We start from the raw sequence: 27,094 nt of genomic DNA, 5'->3' as shown, positions 1-27,094 counted from the left end.
TAGATTATCCCACAAAAAACCACCCCGCAACATTCTGGGAACGTTAATTTATGGTTATAAAAATAAAACCTAAAAATAACCATTAGAGAACATTCTGTATGAGTTATTTTTAGATTATCCCACAAAAAAAAAAAAAAAAAAAAAAAAAAAAAAAAAAACACCCCGCAACGCTCTGGGAACGTTAATTTATGGTTATAAAATAAATAACCTAAAGAGAACGTTCTTAAAACTTTATTTTGCGGGGCACTTATGCACATTTTACTCCACAGTTCTCATTACCGTAACACAAGCAGATTTTACTCATTTACAGTTAAAATATGATGTTATACAATCATTTTTTACAAATTAAAATCAGCGAAAATAAAAAGCACTACCAAGTACCAAGAGTTTAACTATGATGTATAATATCCTGTCCTATTTAAATAATACATTTTTATGTTGAGATAATGAGAATATCACTATCTTTTTTCGAATTGCGTTAATGACAATTTGGACGGTAAAATACGCATATACTTTTATTAAATTAATGGCATTCTTTTCCAATTTCTAATTACTTTCTTTTAATTTGGGAGTAAAATGACATTTTCTTGACATACAGTATTTCACGAGAATCAGAGAAGGATATAGCTGCAGGCCGAGCTCCAAAATGTAGAGGGAGCTCCAAATCGCCAGCAAAGTATACAGACCCCTGACACAATGGACTCATGGAGTTCCCCCGCCCTCTTTTGGAGTAACCACGCCCCCTCATGGCGTTCCCCCGCCCTCTTTTGGAAATACCGCGCCCAGTGAAGGCTCAAATATTTCCTACAAAGAGAGCAGCAGTATGATCTCTATCCTCTAGAGGGAGACAGAGACATTGAAGCGGCGACAGGAGGCGCTCTCTCTCTCTCCCGGGCAGCTGTGATACCGCACTGGAAGTTCTGGAAGTGTCTGTAATACAGACAAAACTCTTTGGATTGCATATTTACAACGCCTTATTAAAATAGAAATTAAATAAGATGAAATAAAAATGTTATTTCAGTTAAATAAATAGTCTGCTAGCTGGGGGTCGTCAACAATTGTAATTTCCTTCTTGTGTGGGCTGCAGGGGAGGAGTCATCGCACAACGAACGGGAGGAGAAGGGGGTTATTACCAAAATGTCCCGGTTATCTGTCATTCATAATGAGTGACAACGAAACTGACCTGAAGTTTAGCACGGTAGTTCAGCTGCCACTTTCATTGGTCTCTTCCTTCTTAAACATCCTACGCGATACTCCCTGCGACTGTTTTATCCGTCATTGATCAAAGCGCATTATTTTGCGCACCAGCTGCGTCAGAAAATGGATATGAACTCCAGAATCTACGGCTTTATCACATGTATCCTCCAGACACTTCTGCTGTCATCGGCCACCCTCGAACCGTTTGACCTGCTCTATGATAGCGGAGTGCAGGCTTTCTACAAAGGCGAATATGACAAAGTGGTGCGGTACATGGAGAGCGCGCTGGGCAGTTTCTCCGAAGTGCGTCAGACTAGGATCAGATGCAGGCTAAAGTGCCGAGATCAGCATCGCTTTGATGGCTTGCTGATTGAAGAGAAGTTCTTTGAAGTGATTCTTCATAGGGCGCATTGTGCGAATGAATGCATTGAGAGAAAGTTGGGAGCACAATCCATGCACAAAGTCAGTGATGATGTCATTCAAGATTTCCATAGAAGAATCCCCTACAACTACCTGCAGCTTGCCTACAGAAAGGTGAGTCCAAGTTTTATAGACGCAACAGACCCAGGCTTTATTTAAAAGCCTAGTGAGCTGCCTACCTAGACAGCATTTTTGTGCATCTTAAACGCGTTCTAACATTCGAATCATGTTTTGGTATCAAATGCACGTTTAAACATTCGTATAGATTTTTTTTTTTTTTTTTTTTTTTTTTTTTTTTTTTTGGCATCATATATGCGTTTGAATGTTTAAACTGAATTTTCTGGGCATCATGCGCATTCGAACAATCTTATCGAACATTTTTGGGCATTATGTGCATGTTCGAATATTCAAACATTTTTGGACATCAGATGTGCATTCAAACATTCGAATTGAACATTTTTGAGCATTATATGCGTGTTCAAATATTCATATCCAACATTTTTGGCCAGCAAATGCGCGTTCGACCATTTTAGGTTTTTGGGCATCATATGCAGGGGCGGATTTAGGCAGGGGCGAAATGGGCAGTTGCCCAGGGATGCATCTTGTGGGGGGGGGGGGTGGTCCAACTCATTTCTCATTTACAATTTCATCCGAAAATTGTATCCTCGGCTGGATCAAGTCGCTCTTCAAAATGCAAACGTTCCTCATCGGACTCCCGCTGTTCTTCTGAGGAAAATGTGAACTCTTCGTCACTATCCAGAACAGTCTGAAGAGCTTCCTCACCTGTGAAACGTGCCATCTTCCAAACGCGCAGAAAAGTGAATGAACGATGTTTTGTAAGGCATTGTTGGGGGCGTTTACCATTTGCATTGATCGCCTCAGCACATTACCGTATGAATAGCGCGCTCTACTGGTGGGTGTGATCACATTAGTGATAATGAGCTGAGCCAGGAGAAACTGTACATCGCTTTGTTTCATACAGATTACATTGCATGAGAATATTTGTTTTAAATTTGAATTGTTTTATTTAAAAGTAGACATTTTAAGCTTTCTTTAGACATGTGTTTCATGTTTGTGTGATAAGTATTTGCAGAGTTTCAGTTCATTTTTGTGACGTGTTTCAGAAAGATGCTTGCGGAGACAGAGATGGCTGAAAGTGCACCCTGTTTATTTTCTTTATTTTACAAAAGCACAAGGTTTTGTTGTTATTGTGAGTGTACACAAATAAAAGTAGACCCTTTGTAGTCTCTAATGATGTCTTACACTCATCTTTATGCCCAAAAACGATGGAGTATTTTAAGTTGTTTCCGCCGTTGTGAGGAAAAAATCCAGCAGGACGCGCCGGCGTGTCCGTCGACCCCAGAGGGTTAACCTGAGACAGGGAAACAAATAAAATAATAGTAGCATAGATGCGAGTTATAGATCATGATAAATTATTCTGGTTCCAGCAGACCTAACTGAAGCAGCCTAATTGTGAGTTGAAGGATAAATTAGGTATATGCCTGGATAAATAGATGAGTCTTACTCTAGACTTAAACTCAGTGAGTGTGTCTGAGTTCCGAACAGTGTTAGGGAGACTATTCCATAGTTTAGGAGTCAAACAGGAAAAGGATCTACCTCCTTTTGTGGATTTTGATATTCTAGGAACTATTAACAGGCCAGAATTTTGTGATTGTAATTGAACGTGATGGAATATAGTGTGGTAGAAGGTCACTTAAGTACTGCTGAGCTAGACCATTCAAAGCTTTGTACGTAGTTAACAGAATTTTAAAATTAATATGAAATTTAACAGGTAGCCAACGACAGTAACAATGATAAAATGGGGCTAATATGATCATATTTTTTTGGTTTTAGTCAGCACTCTGGCTGCTGCATTTTGAACCTATTCAAGTTTATTTATTGAACTTTTTTGTTCAATAAATAATTGACATCCTCCCAGTTATGTCATTACAATAATCTAGTCTTGAGGTCATGAACGCATGAATTAATTTTTCGGCATCAGCAACAGAAAGCATGTGTCATAACAGCAATATTTCTGAGGTGGAAGAATGCTGTTCTACAAACACTGGAAATGTGATTTTCAAAGGACAGATTGGTATCAAATATAACACCTAAGTTCTTCGCTGTAGAAGACGATGTAACAGTACATACATCAAGAGTCAAATTATATATTAGCTGCTTATTTTTAGAGGTTTTAGTCCAAAAATTAGTACCTCTGTTTTGTCAGAATTGAGTAAAAGGACATTTCTGGCCATCTGGCAAACTGGATGATATTATAATATTATAAAAGTAGAGATTTGATGCTTAAATGCACTGAAAATTATGTTGGCTATTTGAAATTCCGCACCTGCATTCCGATCTACATCTTGATGTAATCCTTCCTCATGATCACGCAGCATGATTTCATGAGCTGAATGGGAGGATAAACAAAAAGTTAAAATGTGACGAGACTGCAGTCCCAACAGATTCGTGCAGTGCGTGCAAGCCATTCACGTATCACGAGCCGGCAGCGTTTCACTTACGATTAATCATGCGAGTAAACGCGCCCACTTTGCTTTGCTCAGGCTGCACAGATGACAGCCTGTAGATATTCCGTGTTTCATTTGTTTCTTTTTTGCTTTCAGAACAACACGTAATGTAATAAGGAAAACCCCACTATTAATCCTTGAGATTTCGCATACAGGTACATGTCCTTAAACCATGGTCACATTCAAAATTACATTAAATGATTAAAGAGAAACATAATCTGAGTCTTTTCAAAATACAAATGAAACCTGGAACATTTTAGGATTTTGCAGGTGCGATTCACCGAAAAGGGCTAAATAGTTGATCGGCTTGTGATGCGTGAATGGCTAGCACACACAGCGCAAGTCTCGTCACACTTTAATAGTGTTTAGTCTCCATTCAGCTGATGAAGACACACTGCGTGATCATGAGGAAGGATTACATCAAGATGTAGATTGGAATGCAGGTGTGAAAAACGTCATAGAAGTAAAATAGCCTGTTCCTCTCTCGCTGTTGCTTGTGTGCTAGTGATTACATGATTACAATGACATAATGTAAGAAATATTTAAGATTCCACACAATCAGCAATCAAATAAGCAAATTTGTGACATTAACTGTGTGAACTAATTTTGTACAAAAGGACAGGTTTTCTTTCATTAAAGCATTTTCACAAGATGCTCTGTGTAAATTCACATGCAAGATTTTTCACATGCGGGATTTGCACCAATTTTTCACTCAAACTTTTATACTGATAATATCATTTGTACTGAAAAATAGAAAAATGCTAAATAGAAACATTTTCAAAAGTAAACTCAAACTTCGGAAACTCGCATACCGTACATGTCAGTGCGATTGTTTTTTTTTTTTTTTTTCGCGTATGTTGGCACAGCCATTGATCAGAAAAATAAAAATGGCACTTCATTTCAAAAAGGTTGCTGACCCCTGCTATAGACCATCAGGGGCATTCTGATCAGCTCTCCTGGTCAGTGGATGCCACAAAGACATGTCTATGTGTGTATTCATGGGGTGATGTTTGTAAAAATATGTAACATTCCACAACATTTTAACCACACACACCCCTCTTTCCCATCATGATTCAAGGCATAATGAGGCTTTTCGGCCTTGACGAAGGGGCCACTGGCGCCAACTGTTACTCCATTGACAACTTTGTGTATTTGTGTCGCTAGTTCAATCAGCATTTATCTAAGCAAATATTTTGTTTTCCTCTTGAAGTCTGTTTGTTTTTCTGAAAGGAAAGGCACCAGCTTGTTTGGGGTTATGAATAGATGACTTTTGAGTCAGCAGTAGTGCCCCCTGCTGCTGCGTCATTGGTTAGTTCCTCTTGGCTCAGAAGGACCAATGAGAGAGTGATCAAAGTTCAGCAAGAGCGCCTGTTCTTACTTGCCCTGTGGTCAGATCGCGTCCCATGCAAACCGATGGGTAAGGTGGGACAGTTTTACACAATGATGACTCTAAGACATTATAGATATTACAGTTTCATTTTCTGTTAATGCATGATTTTCTGTAAAGCTGCTTTGAAACGATTTGTTTTGTGAAAGGCACTATACAAATAAAAATGACTTGATGACTTTTAAGTGTGAACTTGTATAAACTTCAGAGTATTCAGTTGTGAGACATTACAGATTAAAAAGACAAAGATGACAGGGCCTTCTAATCCTGAAATACTTTCAGTACAATTTTTAGTCAACATGATCTCACGGGAAATGGATATGCTGCTTCCATGTCGAACTGGACATGGGTTCTGGTCTCATGGAAACCAGGAAGACTCGCATTTACATTAACAATGGTGAACGCGATTCGGAGGTTGTATTTTTGCTCCTCTCCATTGACAGTTAAGTTTAGGGTTGGGGTTTGGGTTAGGAAGTAGGGTTAATTAAATATGCATTCCTGTTAACTGTATTATGTAGTTTACATGTAAAAATATAACTCTCTTTTGGCGCCACCCAGTGGACAGTTCACCTCAACAGCACTTCCAGCTTCGGCCAATGGGGGCAGTGGTTCAAATTTCGGTAAGCATAGACCGATTTCAGCAGCAGAACTTTCAAACACCTGTCGCCGAATTCAAAGTGTGATGAGTCTGTTTTGGTATTGAAAGGGGTATGTTGTTGTTTTTTATAGCAAGTTCATTTAATGTTCTAAAATTGCTTTTTTAAATTTTTATGTAAACGCATTTGCGAGAGGATTGCAAAGATGCGGCAAAAAGCCCAAAGTTTGAGGATGAGGATAGCAGCTTCAGTTTTATTTGAGTTGCCAGTGACACGTTATAGTGATTTTACCAACATTAAGATGCCAAGAGGAGTAGCCAGGCAGATTGAATCACATGGAAAAGCCTTTTATATTGCTCTGTGGCAGCATTGTAGAACATTAACTTCATTATGCCAAGTTACAAATTGTACAATCTGTGCTGTTCAAACAGCTACCATGCCATTGTCATCAATCCATCACAATTAAATATGCAGAAGATGAGGACATTTCTGGTTGTAGTTCCTAATAGTCACAAAACAGGAATTATTTCTTAAAATCGAAAGCTTTTCAATTTGTAAGAAACCTATTTTTACGGATAGTGGGAATTTTATGGATTTTTGCAACTTTTTATTCAGTGGAGAGTCGAGTGAGGCCTGAAACATGCTCTTCGCAAGTTTGTGAAAGCAAACACTTCTGGCTACGCTTCTAGCAAGCTTGATTTCTTGCATAGTTTGACATTTAAAGATTACTCCATCACCCCCATGAGTGCTGAGGTTTGTTACAGCCACAGTAAAGTATAAGCGCACATTTAATATGTATAAAAGGAAAGCACGTTTTTTTGCAAATGGTCAAGCATTAGCATTTGTGTTTGCATACTTGCAAAGTATATTTCTGGCCTGAAAGGACTAATGGTTTTTAAATGGTTTAGATTTAAGCAAATGGTGCACCTGCATTGGTAAAAATGAGTGTGTCAGGTTAACTGCCACTCAGACAGTTCGGTTCATGCCCATGAATATGCTCAGCCAGACTGGATGGCACGTCCTCTGCCAAACATTTTCTGGATGACTGGCTGCAAGCAGATCACAGCATAGCAGGAATGTATGGGCAAGTTGCCTTATTTTGTTGCACAATAACTGTCCCTGTCTGGGATTAAGAAGAAGAAAACACTACCACTGAATTGTGTGTGCTGCCAAGAGCCTGTAAATTCTGCAAGGGAAAGCTGCCTTGTGAAGCAGATGCATATCTCGAGGGGGGCTCATAGGGCCAGCAATTGTGCTCTAGACAGAAATTGGAGATAAACAATGAGTTTTTGGTTGACAGTTATTCCTTGCAGATATATACAAGGACGGATTAAGAACTGAGAGGCCCATGGGCCGGTACACCATGCAGGCCCCCATGACGTGTCACGTGACTACATTCACTTTTATGCGCTACAGGCGCTTGCAAGATTTGGTTGGAAGAAAAGCATGGAGCAATGTCTTACATGGCCAGTTATATGTACTTTTTAATTATGAACCGATCCAGAATCATACGTTATTAATTGGGATGTGCATGGTATTTAAATACCAAAATCACCATTCGGTTATTCTGCATGTGTCCGTCGGTACCTGACAAACCTACAGGTTGTGGGCCAGGTTCAGGTCAGTTTTTTCAGGTAGAATATAGGGTGAGATATGGGCTGTTCACACGTGCGTCAAGGCCATGTAAACAAGCACTGGACGGACCTCAAGACACCTGCGTTCTGTTTTTCAATTCGTTGTGCAGGACCGTCACATTTTTTTAGACACTGTTAACTTAAAAATAATTTCAATATTTATTAATGCATCTCGAGACACCTGTGTTCTGTTTCACCATTAGTTGCACTGCATCAAGCTTTCTCAGTGCTGGTGTCACAAATTGACATTCTGATGAAGTTCAGGTTGCAAAGAGGACTTAATGTGACTGTTACACATGATTCCAGATTGTTTTTCCCCTGGCAAAGTTTCAGCGCTTGATAAACGGTGAGCCAATGCTTTTTTTCCCCTTTTTGCTCTGGTGTGCAGACAATAATTACACAAGTTAAATGTTGAATCATTTTAAAATCAAAGCATCCCGAAGAAGTCCTATAATCCGTAGCGTTCACTGCCACATGGAAAGTGAACCTGCCTTGGCAGAATTACGCATTTTCCAATGATTAAGAATTGGTCTACTGTGTTGCAGGCAGTGACAGATTATTTTTGTTCGACATTAATGTGAATTTATCATTTGAAGATCTATGTATTGTGCTATTTAGGCTCATAGCTCACTGTGCACTTTATTACCTGACGCATCCATGGCAATAAACATTCTTGATTCCTGAGTCCCGAATAAGGTTACCGTGCACATATTTAGGACATTAAGGCACATTTCTCTTTATCATTAAACATTAAATGCATGCAGCACTTAAACATTTTGAAGTCCTCTATGTTGCACGAATTCCGTCGCTTATACCATCAGCTTCGTACACAGCCATTTTTGGACTTCAAATAATTGATTTAGAACTTGGGGCCCTTTGTGTTAAGAGGCCCCTGGGCAACGGGACAATCGGCCCGTTGATTTAATCCATCCCTGTATATATACAAATATAAAGTCTTCTGTATGAGCAACAACTCAAGATGTTCTTGTTACATCCTTGTTAAAGACCCCATGAAAGGGCTTGATGAGCACTGTTTTCTGCCCTGTTGACATATTACCTATTGAAACTAAAAGTTTGGTTTGGACATATCGAAGGGGCCTTTTTTCCTAAATAGCTGATAGACTTACTCTTTAGTTTCACAGCATGATTTGCTACTTGCTGGACCGTTTCAGGGGGAAGGGGCGTTCCCAATCTAGAGTGCATCTGATTGGGCATTAAAGTCCAATCAAATGCTAAAAACTACTCAGAACACCTAAGTAACCACATAGCAACAAGCTAGAAACCACATAGCAACGAGCTTGCAACCACTCAAGACTCAGTCCTGATGTTTGTGCATCTTCCACTTTATGGCAGAGTTGTGGTGCCTATCAGTGGATGTGCTTTGATTGTAGTCGCTCATCTACTGTATTTGATATGATGTGACTCTATAAAGACATAGAAAGCCAGTGCTGGTCTGGCTTCAGGAGTCCAGGAGTGGGCCAACGGGGTCACAGGAAAGACCCAGAGCTGTGGAACGAAGGGAAAAACTCTTGGGGGAAGTCTGGCAAAGCCTGAGAAAGATCCTGTTTGAGTGGAAAAAAAGAATGCAGCAGCCAAGCAAGCATCTGCTTGCTCGGACAAATGGCTGTTAGGAGACTGGAACAGTGTTCCTCTGTCAGTCTTGGTATCTGTTCCTCTTATTTTTGTTAAAATGATGACTTCCTTCTATATTGTCAATTAAAAAAATGGTTCAACATAACTGAGATTTATGTCAAAGGTTTTTGACGATATTCATCCGGGGGACAAAAAAATCCCATAGTCTTAGATTGATTGAGGGAGCAAGCACTCAAATTTCATACAGAAGACCAAAATATCTTAAAGTTTAGTTTAATAATTAGCCAATAAGCCTTATGAGTAGGCATCTTGCTGTTTGCTGTTTCTTCCGTAATTTTCACTGTGGCATACTTTATGAGAAATGAATTTGAGTGGATGTCAGAGGAAGAATTAAAAGGTCGTACATTTTGTGGTTAGGCCATGCAGTCATAGCTGCATCTGATTTTTTACACTCAAGTGGCAAATAGGGTGATGGGGCATTTGGTCAGCCAGACTATGACACTTCAGTCATAGTTGTGGCTCTCATTGCAGCTTATTCTGGCCAAGAACTTCCACTTGCACAGGAATAGACCGTCTGAACAACGTGTAAAATTGACCAGCCACCATGGACTGTTGAAACGTGTCTAGTTTTTGGAAAAAAGTGCAGTTTTAAAAAGTTTTGTTGTTATTTCTTAGCATTGGAAGGGAAAGGGACCTCATGGAAAAATAACTCAAAAGGGTGATTTCAGCATCTGTCAAACTTTACTGTGATAATATTTACTCCTATTTACAGCACACTAAATGTTTAAAGCCTACTCTAAACATGATCTTTCCCAGTGCACTTCTGCCTGTGGAGAGAAGTAAAAGAAACCCATCAAAATAATGTGTGTGTGTGTGTGTGTGTGTGTGTGTGTGTGTGTGGATGGTATATGGGTGCGGGGTAGGAGTGTGTTTGAACGATGAGTGCGTGTTAAAGAGCAAATACAGAAAACGGTCAATGTTTTGGGAATCTTAAACACAGTTGTTGGATGATATTTCCTATTATTCTGCCCTTACTATATTAAATTATAAATTTTTATTAAAAAAAGGGGATAATTCTTCCAGAAATGAATATTCTGTCATTGTTTACTAACCCCCATGTCAGACTCGTATGATTTTCTTTTTTCTGTGGAACACAAAAGGAGATGTAAGGCAGAATATTAGCCTCAATCACCATTCATTGGCATTGTATGGAAAAAGTAGGCATTTGTGACAGGGCCAAATTGCCTGCTTGACATGACACATTTTTGTTAAACCACAGAAAGCCATCCTATAAACTATACTGAATGGCCCTTGTGCGTATCTGTTGTTAAGATGTCATGGCACGTGAAGTATGCATTATTTCCACATGTTATTTTATTACGAGCAGTGAATCACCATAACTACAGGAGCCACAAACAATGCCCATGGCAATACATCAGTATTCACATTATACTCAAATTAAAGGGTTAGGTCATCAAAAAAAAGAAGGAAAAGAAAATTCTGTCATTTCATACCAAGCGAGGAGAAATTCTAAAGAAGGTTGATTATTCTCTTGTTTTACACATATAATGAAAGTGAAAAAGAACTAAAGCTGTTACATTTTTGACACTACTCCACAAAATTGCCTCACGCAATTCTTAACATTTCATCATCATAAAAAAAAAAAAAAAAAAAAATGAAAAAAAAAATAATGGTTAATGTTTACTGTAATAATGTAACTGTTGTACGTAGGTCTACACAAACTAAAATGTAAGCCAATTTTTAAGATTTATACATTTCAGTTTCATAACAAATTTCCATAAAAAGAATCGTGTGAACTAAATTAAATTAATAAAACTTTAGTTTTACTAATTTACTTCTGTTAAAGATTAGCTACTCATTTTAATATGATATTAAATTGTGTAATCTTTAACAAAATTAAATGAATAAAAAATGCGTAATTCTTAAAAATATTTTTTAAATATTATTCTTTTTTTTTTCTCCCCCTTTTCTCCCCAATTTGGAATGCCCAATTCCCAATGCGCTCTAAGTCCTCGTGGTGGCGTAGTGACTCGCCTCAATCCGGGTGGCAGAGGACGAATCTCAGTTGCCTCAGCGTCTGAGACCGTCAATCCACGCATCTTATCACGTGACTTGTTGAGCGCGTTACCACGGAGACGTAGCACTTGTGGAGGCTTCATGCTATTCTCTGCGGCATCCACGCACAACTCACCATGCACCCCACCGAGAACCACACTATAGTGGCCACAAGGAGGTTGCCCCATGTGACTCTACCCTCCCTAGCAACCGGGCCAATTTGGTTGCATAGGAGACCTGGCTGGAGTCACTCAGCACACCTTGGATTCAAATTCGCGACTCCAGGTGTGGTAGTCAGCGTCTTTACTCGCTGAGCTACACAGGCCCCTTTTAAATATTTTTTGAGTGTAAGTAGGCACTACACTAAAAATATCTTAGCCTACATAATTTTTTTTTTTTTAATTTACACATTCAATTTCATAACAAATTTCCATCAAAATGAACTGATTGATCTTTAACTAAATAATACACTTAAATATTGAATCAGTTAATAATAATAATAATAATAATAATAAAAAGCTTTATTAATAAAATGTTGTTTTAAGGTTACTCAATTCAATTTGATATTGAATAGTGTAATCTTAAACCAAATGAAATTAATAAAACAATGTGTAAATCTTAAGTGTTAGTGTTACTAGTTGCTACACTCAAAATAAGTTTAGCCTACATTAAAAAAGTAATTTTAAGATTTCATAACAAATTTCCATCAAATTGAATTGATTAATCTTTAACAAAATAATACAAATAAAATATTACTTTTTATTAATTTAATTTTGTAAAGGTTACACAATTCAATTTATTGGAAATTTGTTATGAAATTGAAATAATAAAACAAAACGTATATTTGAATAAATGATTGATTACAAGTTATTTTTAATTTTTTTTCTGTGTTAGGAAACCAAGATTCAAATCACAATCTAAAATATGTTTCTTTAATGGTCAGCTAACATAATCATAACTCATAAATATGGCAACAAAAGTTAGCGTTTGCACTCGATAGAGCGTCATTTTCCCCAACAGTATTTCAGCAATCAAGTCGTCTGTCCGGCAAGGCCGGTACAAGGATGAGATCTTTGGGGGGGCATTTTGACCTTAAGGGTGGGCAATAGATTATCTTGTTTCGCCATCTGACGGTAGTTGGGGCTTCAGACATTTATGGAAGATACAAGGAACATCTGGGGGGGCAGTGACTGGTTAGTGTGCATTGAAATATAAGAAAACCTGTAATGTTTACCATGCTGTTTATCTGAAATTGCAGAAATTTAGGAGAAGGAAAATATTGTGTGTGTGTGTGTGTGTGTGTGTGTGTGTGTCCTTTGTGAGCATGTGTATTCTGCAGTTAGACATTGTTTTACTTTATACCCTAATTGTCATCATGCTGTATGCTTTATTTAAATATTTTAATAGTTTTATAGGCCTAATCGTTCTATAGTTTTATTAATCTACCCCCCGTTCTAAACACACGACTGAGTCAATTATGACAGATTTTTATTATTTTTTGGGGGTGAACTTTTCCTCTAACAGCTTTCTTACATCAGTTTTTAACATTATTCTTTCCTTAAGATAACTTTCCATTCTCTCTTATCTCTCTTCAACTCATCCCTGGCATAGAGCTACAGTACTTTTTTTATTGCCTTGTCACTGTACTTTCATATGTGGTTGTAGAAGTAATTGGTGAGCGTAGGTTGGTTTTAGTTTCCACAACCATGCACTGACCCCAACAAACTCAACTGCACGTTTGCATCTGTTTCTAATAGTGCACCCCCTCAGTAAATCTGCTCATATTGGCGTCAACAAGTACCTGAGTGACTGTGTTCCCAGCTCGCTAGTATGTTCTGTCGTACAGGGATGTTGGAGTGCTGGATGTGTGGAAGGAAGATTAGATGTCAGGAGCGCGCGTAAATGTGCTGCAAGGAAAAACTATCAGTCATGATGTTTTCTTGGACACTGACATAATCCCATCCAAGTCATGGCCCAGATTTATTTGATTTAGCACACACTTTTATCCAAAGCAACTGTTGACTGTTGAGGTAATTTGCAATAGAAGATTAATTTTAAGGCTTAGATAGGGTGGAAAATGGTCATGCAAAACCAAATTACGATTATTTTTTTATGTAAAAAATCTTGACGTACATTATAAGAAGACTTAAGGGGAAAATAATATGTCAGTAAATGTAGCAACTAGTCTTGAAGTCTATTCATACAAAAAAAGTGAGATTTACCTTCCCCATATTCATTTCCCAGAAGCATTTTTTTGATTGCACTGCAGGGTAGCCTGATTTCAGTCTTAACTCCCAAGGCCTCTCTGAAACACAAAGCCACTCTACTAAAGTTCAGCTGATTGTCGGATGGGGTATAGTACACTACTCCATTGTTGTTTGGTTATAGTGGGATTATTGGGCCTGTAATCATTTTGCCTTTGCACTCTTACACTCTCATGTACTTAATCTTGAGGGATTTGACTAAAAGCTGAGGAGATCTCTCAGGTTTGCTGTATGAATATGTATCAGTAGCTGTTCCAGTGTTGAGATGTATCAGATTACTTTCCTGTAAAGTTCACTGTGTAAACGTCATGGTTGATTCAGCCTGATCTCATTAATATACGTAGCTATTTGTATGTTAATGTTTGTAACGTTAAACGTACATGTTTTTACATTTGAATAGACACTAAAACGTACAATATGGACGTTTAAAAGCATCTAAAACGTAAACATTTTTACGTATTTACATCTTTAGAAACGTACAATATTGATAAATCCATTACAGCTATATTTGAATACGCGAATCGTTTCGTTTTATAGGTATTTTAGATCCCTTAACCCTACCCCAACCTACGCGTGTTGACGGTTACAGCGGGCGCGACGGCAGATGGAGACGGACATCGTTGAATAAAAGGCTTGAATTTGGGTCTGTTCTTCACAGAAAGAAGTCTGAAGATTTGGATTATAGCTAACAAATGTATGGATTCATTTGATTGTTGTTTTATGGTGCTTTTTGTGGTTTATTTAGTTTTTTGGCATATTCTGAAAACTCCTTTTGTGTCCCATGGCAAACAAAAATACAATTAAATGTTTAATAAATGATTAAACGATTACAGAGTTTTAATTCATTGTAACATTTTAAAATGTAGTCTTGGTTAAAGTGATATAATCCTTTAAAACATTGTATAGGGCTGCAGAAATCACACAGAACTGAATGAAATTGATTAAATTGAATATTATCATGTCTTACTGCATTAAATAAACGTGATGGCAATTAACTGATCTCACTGATTATAAACTAAATGTAATTAACTGATTAATTCTATGAATTATTCACTATTAATCCGTTCAAACAGTACACATTTACAACAATAAACATTTGTACATTTCTGGAGGTGTTAATATGTAAAATGATGACGTTTACATGCTGTCAATATTGTATGTTTCGGTGTCTATGCAAACGTAAGAGAATGTACGTTAGAGTACATACGAGTTCTCATGAGATCACGTTGGTTGAGTGCCACCTCCAAATATCTCGAACTTGAATGAGACCTCAAATCGTTCAGTTTGTTGTGGAGAGGTGTGCTATTAATTAGTTCAGTGACAGTTTCTGCGGATTATATCATACCCCAGTAGGTGACGACAAATGAGCATCTTTCATGGTGAAGTGAGTCACTGAATTAATGCGTTACATTGATTATGCTTAATAATCCGACAACGTGTGTGATCATGTCGATGCATTAAACAGCATTCCTTTATCAGTGTACGGTCATAAGCGGCTTAAGAATAAACCAATCGACACGGGTACATTTTTGTACACAAGTGTTGAGCGCATGCGTTTGACATCAAAATGAGAATATCCCAAAATTTCAAAATCTCATGTAAACACGTTTTCTTGCTGATTTTTGGGCGTTATCAGTGTGTCGATGTGCAAGCAAACGAGCTCAATGTCTCAACTGATTCATAAAAAAATATTTAAGTCATTCACCAACGAAACAATGGAAATTAACAATAAAGTTTTGTTTACCTTTTAACTTTAATTTGTTTACGAGCAAAACACCACTAGTGCGAAACCAGTATGTATATGAGTGTGGTGCAGAGAGCGAGTTTGATGCTTTGGCTTCTTTTGAAACTATTTTCGCTGGCACAAAGAAATGCATGAAGCAACTGGCCAGTTTTTGCCTAAAATGTAAGTTATACAGTATTATTTACTTTTTTAGTTAACTGATATATATAACAATATCAAATTCACAATCGTAATGGGGGTCTGTATGTGTAGGACACGTGAAAAGCATCAGGGGGTTCGGTATCATTTAACAAATGAAAGTATACAGTCTTAAACTTGTGGTAGACCAATGTTAAACACAGACAGCGTGTAGTCTCATTATGTCTGCTGAGATGATGATGTCTGCTAATAGCTGAGATGATGTGGAGACTACTGCAGGATGTGACTCATGTATATAATTGCTGGAAGCCACATTCTGGTCTGCTGTTCAGTAGGGGAAGGAACAGGGCTTCCATTCATTAAAATCACAGATGCCTTCAACCTCTAAACTGTGGAAACTAAAGTCATTTTAATTCATTTAGTGTGGAAGCTCAGGTTTTGCTCTGTTGGTTCTAGCTCCATATTGCCATTTGGATTCTTATGTCATTTGCTCATCCAAGCCTTGATACAAGCCTTGAATCATTTCGAAATTTACTTGAATTTCATAATTTTAATCTTTCTCTCTGTTAATTTGAAAACTCTTGGGTACCCTTGTGTGTGGTCTTCAATGTTAAAGCTTGACATAGAGAGACTTATGACTGTTGAAGTTTGATGAGGGGCTTATTGGCTTATTAAGGGGAATTTTTGAGATGCAGGAGAAACCATGTAGCCTGTGTTCCATTCAAGCATATTTGATCTATTCAGTCATATTAGATCTCACAGAAAACTGCAGACAGTTCTTCAGAACATCAACACAATAATCATTCATTTAAACCATTCAGCCATTTGCCCCTGACCATTCGTTTTTGAAAGCACATTGCTGTACAGACAACTTTTGCTTGTTTTAACAAACTGAGGGATGACTCAGAACGATTGTCTGTGGTAATCAACACTATGTCACAGATGTTATTGATAGAGCTTAACTTGTTTTGAACCCAGAACTTTCCTTTAAGCTAGAGCGGTTGATAACTCTCAGCATTTCTTCTCATTTAAGTGTTCAGACAGAATTATAAACTAATCTTTAATTTCAAAGGAAAACACTGATATTATGTCTAGGGCATGGAACCATTTTTTTAAATGCTGGAACCGAATGATGTTCATAACTTTTGGTTCCGTTCACGGTTCTCGAACTTCTATTCTTCCACCAATGCCGACGCAACACCATACTAAAATTCTCGGACAGTGTTTCCTGCGCTACCATTCAGCAGCTCTACAATACCTCTACTTTTAGCAGTGCGAAACACACTTCGTGTCCAGTTTAGTGTGATTCCTGAACAAATTACTCTTATGAGCAAGTTCTTTTGAATCTAGAGCACAAAACATACAGCACAACTAGTATAGTGCAGTTCCCAGATGACTGATTCTTATGAGTCAGTTCTTTTGAATCTACACTGTAAAAAAAATCCTGTTGAAAAAAAAAAAAAAACGGGCAGCTTTGGTTGCCAGAATAATTATGTAAAAAATACAGTAAAAATGTAAACAACTTTACAGAACAACCTATTCATTTTACAGTTTTGTAATTTTCATGACCACGCTGGCACTGTAAAAAAAAAAATAAATAAAATTATATATATATATATATATATATATATATATATATATATATATATATATATATATATATAAACATCATAAACATCATAAACTTGATATTAACCTTCGAAAACTGTAAAAATCTGCTTTTTACTTTATATTGTATTGTTAATCACTGTAAAAATTACAGAAGGGCACATGATGACATGAAATTCACCAATAGTGGCTCTTCCAGGAGCAATGACCAATAAACATGTAGAGACACTCACACAAACACTAAATACCTTCAGGGTAACACATGTGAAATTTAAATAATGCAGTAAACATTAGCCAATCTACATTAAATACAAAACAGAACACCCCAATGTACGAAACTGATATTAAAAATAAGAAGAAACATAACTATTCCCATAAAATGTAATGAAATATGTTGGGTCATGCAGGGAATTCTGTGTTTGTTTTTTTTTACTGTAATTTTAACAATAATGTACTGTAAAAAGTACATGTACTCTCTTGTTAAACAATGTTAATTTTTTATCATTAATTATACAGGAAAGTCATACTTTTTACATCTAAAAAATGTAATGTTTACAACATTTTATTGTAAAAAAAACTACTGTATTGTTTTTTTTTTAAATATATTAAAATGTTTTACTGTATATTTTACAGTTAATACTTGTTAATCAATTAATGTTTTTTTCTGTAGCATTTTTACAGTCTTTTACCATTAAAATTACAGACATTTTTTACAGTGTACCCAATAAAACATACAGCGGTACCTCCCGAACAAATGACTCTTATCAGCAGCATCTTTTTCAGTGTAAGTGAACATGGATATCTGGGCTGATATCTATGAATATTTGGTCTATCACTTTCAGATCTGTTGCTAGGCCAACAGTGATACAAATAAAGAGGTTAATGAGTGGTTGGGATCTCTTCATAAAGAAGGAATTTTTACAGGCAACATCAAGGAAATTTGCCCAGTTCTGCGGGCATTTGGAGCAGATGGCAGGCTGATACCAGTCAAGGCCTATAGGAACAAATATGTAGGTGCCTAGCTTCCTAAGAGACCCTGCTTAGTTTGCCCATTGATTGAGTTATTAGGAATTTGGTATCAATTAAAGAGCTGCAATATGAAAATATGAAATTACCTTAAAAGTTACATAAAAGTTACAGTATTTGATTATTGCTGCAAAATGTCAGCAATGACCACCTAGTTAGTCATAAGCTCGGTGGACTGTACATTTACAACAGTCTGACATCACATTCTGGACAGCTTTCTAAATTGTTCTATAGGAAAATGGTGAGATTGATGTTGAAAATGTATGTGCTTATCATGCCAACAGCTTGTTCATTCATCAAGTCTGTTTTTCCATCTTTAGGGGTAGCCGAGCATCTTGAAATTGTCTGATTCTGGATGATTGTTGGGAGCTTAGAATGTGAAAGTAGATGCTTCTTGCTATGCAAGCTTGATTTTGTTGTTGCATTAAAAAATGTCAGACTGCAGTAATTAACCCAACACAAGCACGTGTTGCATTCTCAACACTGCCAAAAGGGGCATTATAATGGACATTAGTTTGAACTGTCTGCTTCTACGGCGAGTTTTCTCTTTTAAGATGACTGTCAGTCGACTGTCAGGGCGGAGCAACAGTTTGAGTAGAATATTGCTGAACAAGTAAGTTAAAGTCAATATATTTATAGCAACTTACCTGAATAAAATACATCCAGTTTATTGGCACAGACTTTTGAAGGTAACTTTATTGCCCCCTCGAGTACTGAGGTTTGTTACTGCCACAGTAGTGCAACAAAACACGTTAGGCATGCTCAACCAGACCGTGCGGTGGCAATGCATTAGCCAAGCTGTAACAAGCACCACTAAATAGTCTCCCTGATCTCATTGATAAAGGTTTTCTTGAGAAGAACCTTTCTACAAATGTCCCTACTTCATAACGGCACTACAGAAAGCTTCACTTCAAGTTAAGTGGTTATTCTGACACCATCCAAGAGAGAAAGAGGTGCTGGAAACCGTGTGTGTTGTTGTGCATCCTGAGTGTGTTTTTAATCATTGTTCTGTCTGAAACAGACACCAGAATCATAATGACCCTCACCTTAAGTTCACCCAGGCTGTCATGGCTGTTGACTTCCAGCATCTCAATGAGATTTGACATGTTTTAGAAGTCCATAATACCCTCCTGCAAAGCCCTGTGGATTGGGGACGGGCTGAAATTTCAGTCTTTTGTTGGATCATAAACAGAGAGAAACCTTTTTCATCTTTGTCAAGTCAACATCACAACCGCATGTCAGCATTTTCTAAGGCACACCTGTCAAAGATTAAAGTATAGAATGCTGACTGTCCTTCAGTCACATTTTAAGTTTAAATCAAAGAGTCGTTCTTTTCATACAATGCATGTCAAAGGAGACGGGAGCTGTCAAGACACAAACGGCAAAATTCCCTCATTTGGACATTAAAATGTGCACAATAATCTTGGTGATCTCAAATAACTGCGGTTAGATCAAATAACAATGATCAAACAATTATTTAATAATTGCAACAAATTTCGGGGTGTTCTGTGAACAGACAATGAACTATTCTTTTCAGCCTCAGACAATGAACTATTCTTTTCAGCCTCACCCAAGAACTGTCAGGGCAGAAAATGGAAATTTGCTTTCAGAACAATTACAGGTGCCCCTGGGGTTTGCACAGAAGCCAAGAATTATGTCAGCCTGAAAACTACAGCTTACTTTGACTTGACTGTTTGGAGTGCCAGTGAAAGTCAAGCATTTAAAATAATGCATCAGCTGTCAACTGCACTGTAATTAAGTACGCCCTTCTGAAAATGGCCCCATTGTGAACATTGGCCATTACCTCACTAATGCTTTTATCTGCATGTTTCTCAAGCTTTTACAATGTGTTGCATCTAGTTTTCTCTCCATTCCAATACAACATGTTAATTATCTCATTCCTAAAGCTACCTGTCACCATTTCCCTATAATCATAGTTTTTCATTCAGCTGATTCAATGGTAATTAGTCTTGACATTTTAGCAGCATGGAAACTGATAAACTAATGGGAGCAACAATCTGAGTTGCATCAAATGTACAAGAGAAAGGTAAATTTGAAAGTGATATGATTTTGTGGAAGAAAAGTTATCATCTAGAATAGAGCTTGCACAACGACTCATTTTTACTAAACTTCTTGACTTGCAAATTTCATAACTGGGATTTGGTCTCAATTTCCAATGAAATGTGTGCTGTGTGATTGCTTGACAATGGACATGACAATACTCCCATCTGTGCTCTCCCATCAAGGTCTTCCCACACCTTGGCAGGCCTGCTCTCTGAATGCCTGTGCAACTGTCTTGATGCCCTCCCAAGAGGAGATTCAATGAAAAAACTGCTTACTTTAGCAGTAGTGATGTTTTCCACTATTACTTACTTTGAGGCAATGGTTCGAATATGTTTGAAAGGAAGGGCCTTTCCCTGGACAGCATCCCTTGAATGTGTCATAGTACAGTTGAGCAATTTATATGAAATGTATTTTAAAACAACATCCAAAATCAGTCCCTCAAAACTTTACAAGCTGCCTGATGAGGAACTAAGGTACACTTCAGAATTTTGCTACCAGACAATTTGCTAATACAGAAGATTCTGTTCGAATTTCATAAATTTTAGATGGCATTGATTGGCCGTCTAGAACAGGGATTGTGACCCAACGACAGGTTTTATGAGGGTGATCTCATCATCCAGGAATAACTGAAATGTATCCCACCTTCAATGCTGTCCTCATGTTGTAAAGGGATAGTTTACCCAAAAATTCTACTAATCATACCAGTGATGACATTTTTTCATCACCCATGTCTTCCTCTAGAAGCTTAATTAACTTCACCGACCAAGCCCTTGGGTGAGCTTTGACTTGGTGCCAAGCAGCGGAACCAGCTGCATACTGTTCTTCCATTCTGTGGATCTATAAACAGTCTCTGTTTTTTTTTTTTTTTTTTTTTTTTAATACAGAGGTTCAGTTTTCTATTTCCATACCCATTAATACAGTCCACGTTTAAAGATGTTTATCATCGTACAGGAATAACTTTAACACACTTTGATGCGTCATCGTGCCTACAGTCATGTCTAAGTCTTTACTGCAGAGCCCATTGATGGAATGGTCCAAAGAGTCTCAGAGCCTTTAGGACAAATTGTACATTATTGCCATCTCGGACATTAATATTGGATCATGATGTTACACTGAAACCTCTCTCAGGTTTTTCTGCTCTCTATTATTACCTACAGAACAGGAAAAGCTCACTCACTTGGCTCCAGCTGCTTCTTGTTTTACGGTCCATACGGGCAACCTCCTATAAACAGCTTCGAATGAAGCCAAGGGGTCGTTTTCTTTATTACCACTGCATTTGAGTATGGACTATGCTCTTACTCAAAGCAGCACCTGCAGAAAACCTGACTTGTACTTGAGCCGTTCCTTTCTGACTGCCAAAGGAAAGAAAAATACAAATGAGATATCTTTAAAATGTCAATTTGTTCTCCTAGACAGCAGTGATATTAAAGGGAGAGCAAATGCTGACTTTTTTTAAATGAACTGCTTGTCATACTGATCTCCTGAGAAAAAAGATTTTAGTAATTTCACACATGTTTAGTAATTTCCTAGGGTTGAAAACCAAAAGCCCAGAGGTGCAAAAACTATGTATATATGCAATGTACTGTATGCAACGCATAGGGCGCCACACAAAGGGGTGTCCCAACATGGCTGTTTCTAAAATGATCAACGGGAACACCACAAACCCTATCCACCAAACACCCTCCTCATTGGGAGCCAATGTTAATGTCTCATACATCGCTTGAAACCCATCCCTCTCCCCTTCTGTGCCAACAGTGATGCTTGATACACCCCTGTATATGACAGAACTGGTTCCATTTTTTTTTTCTAAATTCTAGAAACAAATGATATTCTTGACTTTTGGTTCCATTAAAGCAGGGGTGGGGAACGTCAGGCCTCAGGGCCATGTAAGGCCCACGAGAACATTTTACCCAGCCCGCAAGGCCATTTGAGAAGTAATTTGAAAAGCAAAGAAATGGCCTTGATTCAATTAACTGTAAAAAAAAAAAAATACAATTAAAATAATTATTAAAAATTATTTTAAATGATAACAACGCAAAATATTGTATAATAGACAGACATTTTAGTGTTTTTTTCTTGGTGTGTGAGCACAACGGAATGCGTATGTTAATTTCAACACAACATCAGAAATTGCAAGCAATTGTATGGCCCACGAATAATTTCTGAAAAACTCCAATGGCCCTTAATGGGGAAAAAAAGGTCCCCATCCCTGCGTTAAAGGTTCTCGAACATGCATTGTTCCACATATGCGAACACAAAACTGTACAACAATACACTACTAATTATTTTTATTTGCTGGTGCTATTTAAACTACAGCACAAAATACACAGCGCGGCCAATGCAGTCTGATTAGCAAACCAACGGCTCTGAGTCAGTTTCTTTTAAATAGACACTGCAAAACAGACAGTGAAACCAAACAATTTCTTCCAAGATCTAATTATCTGAGCCATGATATCCTAATTTTAATTTTACAGCTCTATACTCTTATTTTATATCAGCAATTATATATTTTATGCCTATATTTATTTCTCCTAAGGAATTTTAGGAGGTACATCTGAGACAAAGTTGGTACTTAAATGAAATATAAATGAGAACTCCATTAAGTCTCCTGAGCTATCCAAGAACAACCTCAGAGAAATAAAATTTTATTCTGGGTGACCAGAAAGGAAATAGACCAGTGCTTCTCAACCTATATCATACCTTGTTGTCAGAATTGGCTGGAAAATGGTGTAAACACGTGCTAACCTGTTTCTACAACCACAGACACATGTTCTCTCCATTCGTGCAGTGTCTGGCAATAGACTTGCATATGACCAAAGTTTTGATCATGAGTCTCCCAGAGTTGTGTTTCCAGTTAAAGTAAGAGTAGCTGGAAAACATTTGTCTTGAATCATCTGTCACTCTCACTTCAGTGTAGACTCCATTCAGGTCTAGTAGAGTCATTACAGTCTCACTGTTCTGGGAGACCAATCGGTTTCTGGTGCTATGGGCACATGGGAGAGATAGCAGTTCTCCCCAGACTTTTTTTTTTTTTTTAACACACGCCTGTGTTAGCAATTGGGACATATTTGCTTGACACACTCTTGAATGTTCTAGAACAAAGTTTTTAAAATTCCACAGGATGCTGTTAGCAGTTTCTTGACACATTTTTTATGGGGTTCACCTAGTTAATTTGGTGTTAGAGTCAATACAGTGCTAACAAGGCTGCAAAACCTAGGGAGCTGCCTTGCTGTCTACTGCCTGCCTTTTGACATTAGCATGTTTGCTAAGCTAACAATGCTATACTAAGTATAAAAATACATAGCACACACAAATATTGGGCTAATTAGTCCATTATTATCTAGATTTAACTGTTTTAATCTATACACTACATCTCAGTAGTGAATGAACTATTGATAATTACAATCTAAAACCTTGGATCGCAATTCAATTGGTGACTTCTGCTATCTTATAAGATAGCATAATGTTTCTGCCTATATTTGAAGCAGGCTTTGTGTCAGGAGCACGCTTGGGATGCCTTAAAATACTGTAAGTAGGCAGCTTACTAGGTTCTGGAACAAAGGGTCAATTCCTCTGGCTTCCTCTCCTTTTTTCTCGATTATTTTACCAAATTAACAATATTCTTTTTGCCTTGCAAGCTCTGGTATTTCCTTCAGGAAGTGCAAATTTTGTTTTATTTTACCATTTTATTTCATTAAGTGAGGAGATTGTAGCATAAATAAAGAAAAAAATATTCTAGGAAAAATGCTTAGCTGTGACTTTTTGGAGGGCTGATTCTGACCATGAAAACAGTTCTTTCATCACCGTTTGCTACTGGTGTGGCTAAAATCTCTTTAATGAAATTATAAATAGACTTTGGCAACACTTGTTAATGTTTTCAGTAGGGCAGATATATATTTGAACTTTATTAGAACTATTTTGCATTTTATAGATTTAGTCAGGTGGAAAATCTTTAACTGAACACTTTAATAAAGACAGTAAAACCATCAAGGGTGTAAGCCAACGCCTCAAGGTTGTTTTCTAAAGGTGTATTACTCCTGTGGACATGGTTAGTGCCCCATTTTGAAACCAAAGAGCTATTTAGAGTTTGAGTTACTCCGCTTTAAACCGCTGTTGTGCAGTCTGTCCATGCTTGAAAGTTAACCGACGTATAATAAACCGACATCCCAGTTCTGAATTTTTATAATCAAGGCCTTTGTACTGTGAAATTGTGTTTAGCCACTATATAATTCCATTTTTCCAAACTTAACACTTGTGCGAACTCCTAGCACTGGGACTACAGTCTCTTTCAACAAGAAAAACAGGAATGCAGCTTTACATTTAACAGATGTGTAATTGTAAACCCTCTCTTCACTCACAAATGTTATGCAACTTTATAATTAATAATAATTAATAATTTTCTTTATTTATCACACATTATACATTTGCACATATACAGTGAAATTCTTCTTTTTTCACATATCCCAGCTAGGCTGGGGTCAGAGTGCAGGGTCAGCCATAATACAGCGCCCCTGGAGCAGATAGGGTCAAGGGCCTTGCTCAAGGGCCTAACAGTGGTATCTTGGCGGGCTTGAACCCCCGACCTTCTGATCAGTAACCCAGAGCCTTAACCGCTGAGCTACCACTGCCCCTAATAACACCACTGTATAGCTAAGAAATGTAGCTGGTTGTTAATTTGGCTTCGCAAAGTCTTCTGTAAACAATTTTACTCCGTCTTGTTTTAAAAAAGTGGGTACGTCATGGCTTGTTAAACTCTAAAGCTTAACTGACAATTAAATATATGCAGAGCCATAAAACTTGGTCCTGATAGTCTTTATGTACAAAGTTACACATTATGTATACCTAAAATGCCCTTTAAAGGTACGTAAATATTTAAACCACAGAAAGTCAAAGTTATTTCTAATTTCTCACAGGAAGCTTCATTTTTGCTAAACGAATTTACCAATAAAACAGAAATAACTGTAAGGTCCTGTTTTAGATGGAGGCTAAGTAAGGACATGATATTTTTAGCCTATCAGGCTATTTTGGTTTGACTGATTCTGGGGAGATGTACAGAGAGATATATAAGATAAAAATATCCAAATATTTACATAACACCAGTTGGCTTTGTTCGAGGGTCAGTCGTCGTGTTATTTATCCTGCCTTCCTGCTTAGAACATCAAATCCTTCAAGCAAACCTGTTTAGTCATTAGCTGTCCCAAATGACGCACTATACATTGTGCACTTACACTATGCACTCGACCATCTAGTGTTGGAATCATATCAAATGGGTTTGCCATTTTTTTTATTGAAGTGACTTTTCAAGCGCAGGTGATGTGTTGCCGCTATCTTTAGCAAGTTAGCCAACCTCAGTCCAACAGTTATACCTGGAACGACAAATTATCTGTCGCTGGAAATTGTGTTCTGCATGGTTAGAAGACTGAACAAGTGTCTGTCTGAGATCATTTTGAGAAATTTTCATCGCAATTACTTCCTAAGTATACATTGTTACTAAACATTGTACTCGCAAGGTACGAGAACAGAATGATAACCAAAGTTACAAAGTGCTTTCGAACTGTAGTTGTAGTTGCCGCAAAGCACAATTTAGACTCTATTTTGGAGCTCTTTGAAATTAACGGTATTATCTTTCTCACTGGCAATCACCCCCATCACAATACAGTTTCAGAAAGGTGCTGCCTGATGCTGGGATTCAGTCCAAATCTGGACTCATATATACAATGTTTTTCTGTCAGAGAAGGGGCATTGCATTCTCTCCATGTCAGACTCTCTTAAACCTGTGAGTAGGTTTGTGAATAGCATCGCAAAGCTATTCAGCACTAAATTTTTATGCTGCAACATTTAAATCCTATAAGCATAGCAGCAAACATTTCTTTGCGGGAAAAAACAGCTAAAACCATCTGAAGTTGATGGTTTTTAGCCGACCAGCTGAAATACCAATTGGTAGCAACCTGACTGCACTGGATGATGTTGGACCAGCAAGAAACTAGATACAATGTAAAAAAAGCATATTTAAGTGGCTGCTTCCCTTGAACCGGCGACGCTACTTCCAGCAACCCTCCACCTTTATTATTTTACAATGCCTATACCAATTATTTCAAAACTGTTTTCCATTTCTTGCTTTATTCTGGTAGTCCAAGGGGGGGATCTCAGAGCTCAAGCCCAGTCCTGTGTGCGAGCCCCACATCTATGGACAGCACGCCAAATAGGTTTACCTTCATGCACTCCAGGACTATACAGTATGTACCAGTGAACTCGTAAAATGACAGTATTTACAGTAATCCTTACTGTAATCCAACAGTAGTCCATTTAAATGAGTATTTACTTTTTTGTAAATTTGAGCGTTCACTATTCCACACATTCTTCTCTTATACAAAGATTTGCTGCAGTCTGTGTGGCCAGAGGTATTGTCGTTCCACTTGTTTTTGTAAGAGAAGTGCGTCAGATCCTACCAGGCGTGACCTTTGATCCTTTTCAGCCATCACAGATCACAGAGAATTCCTGACTACAACAGACACATGGCCGGGCCGCCTGCCAGTAAGGTCATCATCTGGTGGGGTCAGAGCCACTGACCTGCTGACCCACACAGTGTAATCAGAGATAGCCTGTCATGCGTCCACTGCCCCCTGCCACACCCCATTATCATGTCCTTCCCCTCCCAGAAATATATGGGAAAAAAACTTAATTATACCCTTTAATCTTACTCATTTCTGCCAGTGCAGAGGTTAGAAGGGGACTTGTCTTGTTTTTATTATTTTGGACCTCATTCCCCCATCTTTTGAGAAACCCGCTCAAGTTACAAATCACATCAGATCCCCTGTG

At 37.7% G+C, this 27,094-nt stretch overlaps 1 protein-coding gene across 1 annotated transcript in view; it reads left to right on the top strand.

The window, feature by feature from the left end:
- The first annotated feature begins 958 nt into the window (after nucleotides 1-958).
- The window catches only part of LOC127439179 (prolyl 3-hydroxylase 2-like), a 70,834-nt gene continuing 44,698 nt past the window's right edge, over nucleotides 959-27,094 (top strand). The window contains exon 1 of the mRNA XM_051695310.1: nucleotides 959-1,731. Within this exon, the coding sequence (XP_051551270.1) occupies nucleotides 1,321-1,731 (411 nt within the window). The 5' untranslated portion in view covers nucleotides 959-1,320. The remainder of the gene's footprint in view (nucleotides 1,732-27,094) is intronic.

Source organism: Myxocyprinus asiaticus, chromosome 50, assembly GCF_019703515.2.
Source record: "Myxocyprinus asiaticus isolate MX2 ecotype Aquarium Trade chromosome 50, UBuf_Myxa_2, whole genome shotgun sequence".
Classification (NCBI taxonomy): Eukaryota; Metazoa; Chordata; class Actinopteri; order Cypriniformes; family Catostomidae; genus Myxocyprinus; species Myxocyprinus asiaticus.
This window is presented reverse-complemented; position numbering and strand designations above follow the sequence as displayed.